This window comes from Olea europaea, chromosome 15, assembly GCF_002742605.1.
Source record: "Olea europaea var. sylvestris chromosome 15, O_europaea_v1, whole genome shotgun sequence".
Lineage (NCBI taxonomy): Eukaryota > Viridiplantae > Streptophyta > Magnoliopsida > Lamiales > Oleaceae > Olea > Olea europaea.
Genome location: NC_036251.1, coordinates 27,950,373 through 27,959,706, shown reverse-complemented (window position 1 = coordinate 27,959,706; position 9,334 = coordinate 27,950,373). Strand labels below are relative to the sequence as shown.

Below are 9,334 nucleotides of genomic sequence, written 5' to 3'. Positions count from 1 at the left end.
GGATGTAGTGTGGTGTGGTGTGGTGCAGTCGGTCGTTGTGTTTTGGTGGTCGTTTTGTTGTTTGGTGTTTTTCGTCGTGGTGGTCATGGTGATTTTCCATCAAACTGGGTATTTGTTAGTGTGTGTGGTAGTTCCTGGTGACGGAGGTGGTGGTTGTTAGTTGTGGCTGCCTTGATTTTTGTTTTTGTTGGTGTTGGTGTTGGTGTTGGTGTTGGTATTGGCGTCGATAACGGGGTTAGGGTGGTTGCAAGTGCCCGTGACGTCAATGACGGTGCGATAGTGGTGGTGGTGGTTGTGACCACTATTTGACGAGTGTGACCAACTATTTAGTTATTTGTGACCATGTGACCTTGACAACAGTAACGAGATGAGAGTGGTTGCAAATGGCCATGATGGCAGTGGCGATGCGATAGTATTAGTGGCGGTGGTCTGTGACCACTATTTGACTTATGTGACCATCTGTGACCAAATAATTAAATGTCATCAACAAATTTGAAAATATGTGACCTATAAATTTTTAGATCTGTGACCACCGAAAAAAATTGTGACATAAATTTTTAAATCTGTGACCATCGAAATAATTTGTGACTAATTAATTTAATGATATGTGACTAATAAATAAATTGTGACCTAAAATTTTGTATATGTGACTATTAGTTCTATAACTGTGACTTTATTACATTTAATTAATAAAATATTTTTAATTAACAAATAAATACCTGATTTTTGCACTTTTAAACTTAAGACTTGAAAATTGAATTGGTATAAATAATACATCTGAGTTATGAATTTTTCCCATTGGAGAATGTGTGGAAATCGGAATGGAATTGATTTTCAAAAAAATCAAACACGTCCATAGAAACCAGTGGATTGGATTGATATTAGGTCTATTTTTTTTTAAAAACAAGAGGCCCAAATCCCAATTTCAATTTTTATAACCTGTTCGACTATATCTTCATCTTCAACCTGGCTCCACCTCTACCGATTCAAGTTTTTCCTCATTGCTAGCTGTTCCCGAGGACAACTCTAAATTTCGACAAAGCCAGCATGGGCCCCAGCTAGCCAGATGTTGGCTTCGCCACTAGCCCCATCCCTCTCATTGTTTTCTGAATTAGCTCTCTAGCTAATCCGGTCAGCAATATTATTACTTGACTCTACATAGTCAATTGCTATGACCCTATTCTTAAGCAGCTGACGCACAGTATTGTGCCTCCTACAAATATATCTAGACTTTCTATTGTGGGATGAATTTTGAGCTTTTGAAATAAATGCTTGATTGTCATAATGGACAAAAATAGTTGGAAGTAGTTTAAACCACAAAGAAACTTCCATAAGAAAATTCCTTAACCATTCAGCATCCTCACTTGCCTTATATAAAGCTATGAACTCAGATTTCATAGTAGATCTCGCAATGCGAATTTGCTTAGTGGATTTTCAAGATATAGCACCACCTGCTAAAGTAAATATATATCCACTCGTAGATTTGCTTTCTTTGCTATTGAAAATCTAATTAATATCACAATATCCCTAAAGTACAATAGAGAATTTGATATAATGTATTCCTAAGTCAAAAGTGTATCTCAATTACCTCAAGTTTCGAATAAGAGCATCACAATTTTCACTATTATGATTACTAATATACCCACTAAATCTACCAACCTCATATGATAATACCAGGTCTTGTACAGTTTATAAGATAAAATGAGACTATCAATCACTTTAGCATATTCTAAAGTAGAAACACTAGTACTTGAATGTTTTCTCAAATGATGGCTTGCATCATAATGTGTTTTAGCAGAAATAAAATTGTATTGGCTAAACTTCTTAAGCACTTATTCTACATAATGAGACTGGATTGAAGTAAATCCTTTGGAATGTTTTACTCTTTTAATTCCTAGAATAATATCAATAAAATCCAAATCTTTTGTTTCGAAGTGCTTTTTCAAAAGATGTTTAGTCTTATTAACCACATCTAAACTAGTTCTCATTATCAATATATTATCAACATATAAGCAAATTATCACACAAATCAAATACTTTTTAATTATCGCGTGGGATGTAAATCGAACCCCGGACCGCCCAAACAAATTCCACATTTTTCACCAGTTGGACACTTTATCTAACTTAGTTATTTCTTTCAAATTATATATTTAGCCCCTGTTTGTTTCTCAATCTTTCTCCATTAAAATGAAAAATATGATCGTTATCTATCACATCAAGTTACCAAATTTGAATTTCTATTTCTTGTGTGGGGCCCATAACGTAATATTTTTCATTCTAATTTTTACAAAAATGGAAAACAAACACCCCCTTAGTATATAAATATCTAACATCTTGAAGATGCATCTGCAATAGTACATTATTTGGGAATTGGTTTTTCAAGTTCACAACCAGATGAAGAGCAATGTAAAGAGGTTGGAGCGTCGGTATCTCCCGTAAACATTGATACACTTCAAAGAATGGTCTATCTAGGATCGATTGCCCCGCTCCATCAACTAGCCCCCATATCCAAAAATATGAAGCACGTAATCAACAATCCATTTGTATCCAAACACATGTAGCAAGATTAATAGCTAGTTACCAGTTTGTGGTCAGAGTTATTTCACCTGGTATTTGTAAGCAACGTGTTGAAGTGGATTTGACGAACTTATTCTGTTAGTTTAGCCAATTTGAACTAAGCATCCTTTCTTTCTCAATGAGACTTCTGGTTCGATATTTTTGCTTTTCCTTCATTCTTTATACAGAGCATGGAAGCTGCATGTGGCAATTTATTTATTTATTTATTATTATTATTATTTCACAATGAAGCTGTCAGTAGCCAATAAAGATTTTTGTACTTTCATTGAAAAGATTTCGAGTACGTGTGAGATCAGTAGGTGATGATTGAAGTACCATAATTGAACCATAATTGTCATTCAAAACAGTAATAAAACCAAATGAGACCATCATAAGGATTAATTTTGGGGTCATAGCAAAGAAGTCGACTTATAAGTCACCCAGTGTTCGTAGAAGTGTACTTGAGATTCGTGGAAGAATCCCCTTCGACATTTTCTAGTCCAGTCATTTTTTCAAGTGCAACAAGACACACAGAAGCATGTAATAAACTTCGGACCTTGTAACCCAATTCTCAAGTAATATTAATTATGCACTCATTTCATATTTAATGAAAATGCAGTTTCGTGAAAAGAATAACACTATAATTTCTCTCTGTCCCATTAAAAAATTCTTGATAATGTTATGTTTTTATAGTATACAGTCAATAATCTATCCATCCAGGTAAAACATCACAGCTTTCACTAAATACTTGCCTGATTTTACTGCTAAGCTTTCCCCTATAGAAGTCTTCATCTGTAGCTGATTATCTAGACTCGTAAACTAATAGTGATACAAAAGTTAGATTATCAATGTACCTGTAAGGAAAAAAGGCAGCAATTAGTGAAATCAAAAGAGAGCAGAATTAGAGTATGAAAGTCTAATTACAATCAAGCACGGTTCACTCCAATATACAAACTGCATTTTTGCTAAAGATAAGCCATAGCTCATCAGTCAAATCCATCTCTACCTAGTAGACATACCACTAGTAACTGATTAAATAGAAAAGGAACTGCTTTATTAAGCTAATTACTCTGTAAAATTAAGGTCTATACACAGTATGATGCCCTTTGAGTGAGAGTTGAGATGGACATATTTGGACCGAATGGAATATACAGTATAATCTATATAAGTCAGTAGAGAATTAATAACTTTATTATATAATAAAATTTCTCGATACCAACTTCAAAGGGAACTGGAATTCAGCAAGATTCAGACAGTAGGCCAAGTAGTTCATTGCCACAATTCTCCATTAATCTTTTAAATGGAAAGCATTGTCGATTTCCTTTGTAAACAAGGATTAATTAAAAAAATTAGTAAGTAAACCACAGTTCATATGGATCCATACTGACTAGCAGAAGATATTTGTAGACTGGGGGTGTGCCAAGGTAAGTTCTGCCACTGAGTGAAATCACATACTTCTCTGTAGAAAAAATGGCTAAATTCAAGAAGATCTTGTCAAGCTATCTGAGTCATGATCGGCATGGATGGAATTAACAACCGAATTTTTTATGTCAGTACTTTCAGACTCCGACAAAACGTCAAATGCTCGTTCCAGGCATTTCCCCACAGATTTAATAGCATCATTTTTTTCAAGCTTCTGATATTTGAGTGAAGAATGGAGAGGTCGTCTCAAAGCTTGATATTGGTCGTCCACTGTATTTGGATTTTTATGTGCTGCCCGAAGCAAGTTGCTCAAAGAATCCATAATTTTATCTGGTGTACCAGAAATACTTTTACTGCATGCTTGTTGAGAAACTTGAATTGCTCGTTTTCTAATAATGGATGGCTTGTTATCGTAACTTACCGCTGCAGTCTTCAAAATGGACTCTGGGCTGCTGTATGAAACTGATGTTACTTTCATACAACTAGTTGGAGTGGAAATTGGTGGCCTGATATAACAATCCGTACTTGGAAATTTACCACTTGACATGTAGATTTTCATATCATCCTCCTGAAGTGGCTGATAGCATAAGCCTGCATGAGATTTATCTATCAGATTTCGGTGCACTTCAATGCAATCACATTTATAACTCCTTCCTTTTGGCAAGGTTGAATAGGGAAATGCCTCCTTTTTGCTGGTTCTATTGTCATGAGAATTCTTACATTTTGGCTTATATTTTGAAGAAACTGCATGAGGCAAGGAGCTGCTTAGCTCCTGCTTATGAATATAACCATGGTCTAACACTTTGGACTGCTTAACTTCTGATATGTCGGTACAGTGACTTCCATTGTGAAACATCTCTGTCAGATTGCAAGTAGATGATAGTAGTTTCATTGGCTAATTTGCCCTTCCACTTGGAACAATTGTAGAAAATCCATTCTCAGAAGACTGCAGATGACTTCGAGTACTTTCTGGGTATCGAAGAAACAAATCAAGGGAACCCGAATCTTCATTCCTTTTGTTATCCAACTTCTGGTTGGACAAACAGTGTGATCCAGGAGTATGCAAAGCAGGGATATCGAATCCCGGATGATTTAAAGCGAAACCACAAGCCATTGAGTTAGCAAGTTTCTTGTTGAGAGAGCAATTTCAACGATTTTTTATTGAATTCTCCAGCCTAGCACATTTCCACAGGAAAAAATAAAATAAAAAATAAACACTTAAGAAAGATTAGTTCTCAATATTTTTTTACCAAAGAAGCAACATAATCCAACATTAATCATAAACAACCTTCCAACATTTTAGTAAATGGTGCGTTAAGTTAAACTCCTTGTAAAACTAAACAATGTTTAAATAGACATTTTGATGTAAATAATTTGATTATGTTTTCAAAGTACAATCTAATAAATTTTTCATTTTCAATTCGAGTCAAAATCATCACTTGTCAGTACTAATAGTGGTTGAAATTCTTGAACTAGATATACCTTCCTGGCAAAAGCTTTGCCATTTCAGCCCACTTGTTTCCATATACTGCATGAGCACTTATAAGAACCTCATCTTCCTCTTTGGTCCAAGCACCCTTGTTTATTTCTGGATTCAAATGGTTGTTCCATCTAAGACAGTTGTAAGAATGTTAAACTTCTGATAAAATAACAAAAGGGCGCGTGTGCATAAACTGGCTTTTAGCTACCTGTCTCGACATTGCTTTCCTATATGTTGGGAAAAACACCTCCCTAAGATGCCCAAAATCAAACAAACTTGAAATGTGAAAAAAAATCCCAAACCACTTTGGAAGATAAGAAATTGGGGAAGAAATGATTTCAATTAATAAATGAAGAACAATGGATTGGATTACTTGAACAAGCCTCAAGTTAATCTCCAAGAAAGAAAAAATGGCTTTGAATTTATACCCAAGAAGAACAAACTCTTACTTGATAAATAAAAAAAATTGCTTTGAATTTATACCCAAGAAGAACAAACTCTTACTTGATAAATTCTATCCAAACCTCACTCTATTTTTCTCTCTCAAAATCGGGTGTTAACTAATGAAGGGGAAAAAACCAGCTTTAAATAGTGTATCGGGGCGCCTAGGCGCCAAGTTCCTGCTTGGTTTCAGCAATCGGAGCGCCTAGGCCCCCACAGATGGCGCCTAGGCGCCATTCTCTTCCTTTTCAACTCCAAGTTTCTCACAATTCTCCACTTCGTACATCATTTGATAGACTTCAAATTTTGGACGAACACAAGAAGAAGCAGCAAGCGCCAAACTCGGCTGCACCATTCAAACCATGGTTGCCTACGTACCCAAAACTCGGGATCAAGCCTCCGTAATTCACCTCCACCTTCATATACTCTTCACCTCATTTCAACCCCGCCCCGAAGGGCCATGCCCACTCGGGCATATCAACACGGACTAATGTGAAGCAAATCCAAGCAATGCTGAAACTTGCTACCCGTTACCACTTTGGTTAACATGTCTGCTGGATTCTCATTTGTATGTACCTTCAAAAGTGAAATATCACCTTCCTCTATGACATCACGCACAAAATGATACCTGACGTCGATATGCTTGGTTCGAGCATGATGAACCTGATTCTTAGCCAAGTGAATCGCACTCTGGTTATCACACCACAAGTCCACACAATTGCTCAATCCCCAAATCATCTATAAGACCCCACAACCACAATACTTCCTTCACTCCCTCTGCCATGGCCATATACTCGGCCTCTGTAGTAGAAAGAGCAACTGTAGCCTGTAACATCGATCGCCAACTAACTGGGGTACCATGTATGCAAAACACATATCCAGTAGTAGATCGTCGTCTATCTAGATCACCTGCATAATCCGAGTCCACAAACCCACTTATATGACATGCATCTCCACCAAAACATAAACCCGTATCCGCAGTACCTTTTAAGTACCTCAGGATCCACTTCACAGCTTCCCAGTGTGCCTTCCCCGGATTCGCCATGAATCTACTGACCACACTAACCACCTGTGAAATATCTGGGCGTGTATACACCATGGCATACATCAAACTGCCAACTGCACTAGCATAAGGTACACGATCCATGCGTACCTTTTCTTCCGCTGTAGTAGGAGACTGTTTACCAGAGAGCCTGAAATATGGAGCCAATGGAGTTACCACCGACTTTGCACCTGGCAACCCGAACCTAGCAATAACCCGCTCAATGTAGCCTTTCTGACTCAAGAACATTCGCCGGTTCGTCCTCTCTCTTCTAATCTCCATACCCAGTATTTTCCTAGCAGCCCCCATATCCTCCATATCCTTCATCTCAAACTCTTTACCAAGTTGAGATTTCAACCTATCTATCTCCACCTTGCTTTTCGAAGCGATAAGCATGTCATCCACATACAAAAGAAGATAGATATAGTTACCTCCCCGAAGTTTTCGAATATAAACATAACAGTCATACTCACTTCTGGAGAAATCATGTTTAAGCATGAAGGAGTCAAATCGCTTGTACCACTGTCGAGGAGATTGCTTCAATCCATATAGTGATTTTCTCAAGCGACATACCTGACATTCCTTATCCTCAACCTTGTAGCTCTCAGGTTGTTGTATATAGATTTCCTCATCCAAGTCCCCGTGCAAGAAGGAGGTTTTGACATCGAGTTGTTCCAACTCAAGATCATGATGAGCAACAATACTCAACAGCACCCGAATGGAAGTGTGCTTGACCATCGGAGAAAAGATCTCATTGTAGTCAACTCCCTGTCTTTGTGCAAACCCCTTAACCACTAACCTTGCTTTGAATCTTGTACCACCGAGCTTGGTAGGATCCTCTTTCTTTTTGTACAACCACTTGCAATCAATAGCTTTCTTACCTATGGGCAATGGGACAACCTCCCATGTTTGGTTCTTGTGAAGTGATTCCATCTCTTCTTCCATCGCTGCCAACCAACTCTCACTATTGTTGTTTAAAATAGCTTCCTTGAAAGTGATAGGCTCATCATCCTCCACCAAGAGTGCATGCTCAATCAAATTTGTCTGCCTCAAAGGCTCGTCTGACCCCAACTTTAGAACTTGCTTGTAAGTACGGCGTGGCGTAGAAGAAGCCAAGTTATCTGCAAGCTGCTATTGTTGCTGTGTCTGTACATTCTCTTGCTGAACCGCCTCTTGTTCAAACCCATCATCACTCTCATCTTGAGTATCTGCATGATGCTCCTCTTGAACATGCCTAGAACCAGGTTGATCTCTAGGTTCTATGTCAACAACTTGAGACTTTGTAGCCTCAACATCATCACCACCGGGCACTGTAGCTTTCAACGAAGCTATCGTGGAGTTCTCATCAAAAGTAACATCTTTGCTGATTATGAACTTAGAATCCTCTACACACCATAGGCGATAGCCTTTTACACCTGCCGCATACCCCAAGAATATAGCCTTCTTGGCCCTCACATCAAGCTTTCCCTCGTTGACGTGATAGTAGGCTGTGCATTCGAATATTCTGAGTTTCTCATAATCTGCATGTTCTCCTGTCAATACCCTGTAAGGTACATCTCCATCTAACCTTGAATGTGGAGACCGGTTCACTATGTAGCAAGCATTTGCAACCGATTCTGCCCACCATTCTTTGCCCAAACCAACATAGGATCGCATACACATCGATTTCTCTCGAAATGTGCGATTCAGTCTTTTCGCGACCCCATTCTGTTGCGGTGTATTTCTAACTGTCCAGTGTCTCGCAATGCCTTCCTTACCACAGAACTCCTTAAAAGCATCATCTGTATACTCAGTACCGTTATCAAATCGTAGTGTCTTCAATTTCTTTCCTGTTCTGTTTTCAACCATTGCTTTCCACTTCTTGAAAATGTCGAATACCTCATTCTTATGCTTCAAAAAATAAATCCAAGCATATCTAGAATAATCATCAACAAATGTAACAAAATACCTGGAACCGCCTTTGGAAGTGATAGAAGCCGGACCCCATACATCCGTGTGCACATAGTCTAGAATGCCTCTACTTCTATGTTTGCTTGACTGGAACTGAACTCGGTGTGCTTTACCGTACACGCAATGCTCGCAAAAATTCATTCAAGGCTTCTTCAAGTTCTTTAGCAAACATTTCTTGACTAGCAAATCTAGCCCCTTTTCAGACATATACCCAAGCCTCCTATGCCATAGCCGAGTGCACTCACATGGGTCTCCACCACTTCCACTTGATCCAACCGCTACATCTTCTATAACTGTAGTACCCTGAAGAGTATAGAGATTGCCTTCACGAATACCCTTCATCACAATCAAAGAACCACGAACAACCTTCTTTACTCCATTCCATGTTACAATCTTGCAACCACTGGAGTCTAAGGCACCAACAGAGATAAGGTTCTTCCGCA

General features: G+C 38.2%; 1 protein-coding gene across 1 annotated transcript; it reads right to left on the bottom strand.

Moving 5' to 3' along the window:
* Positions 1-3,308: 3,308 nt before the first annotated feature.
* Positions 3,309-5,770, bottom strand: LOC111411501 (transcription factor MYB3R-2-like; the record flags this gene model as incomplete). The annotated part of the gene is made up of 3 exons (XM_023042026.1): positions 3,309-5,153; positions 5,461-5,589; positions 5,667-5,770. Coding segments are annotated over 3 exons (261 nt in total), but the record flags the coding sequence as incomplete, so codon positions are not given.
* Between the last annotated feature and the right edge of the window lie 3,564 nt (positions 5,771-9,334).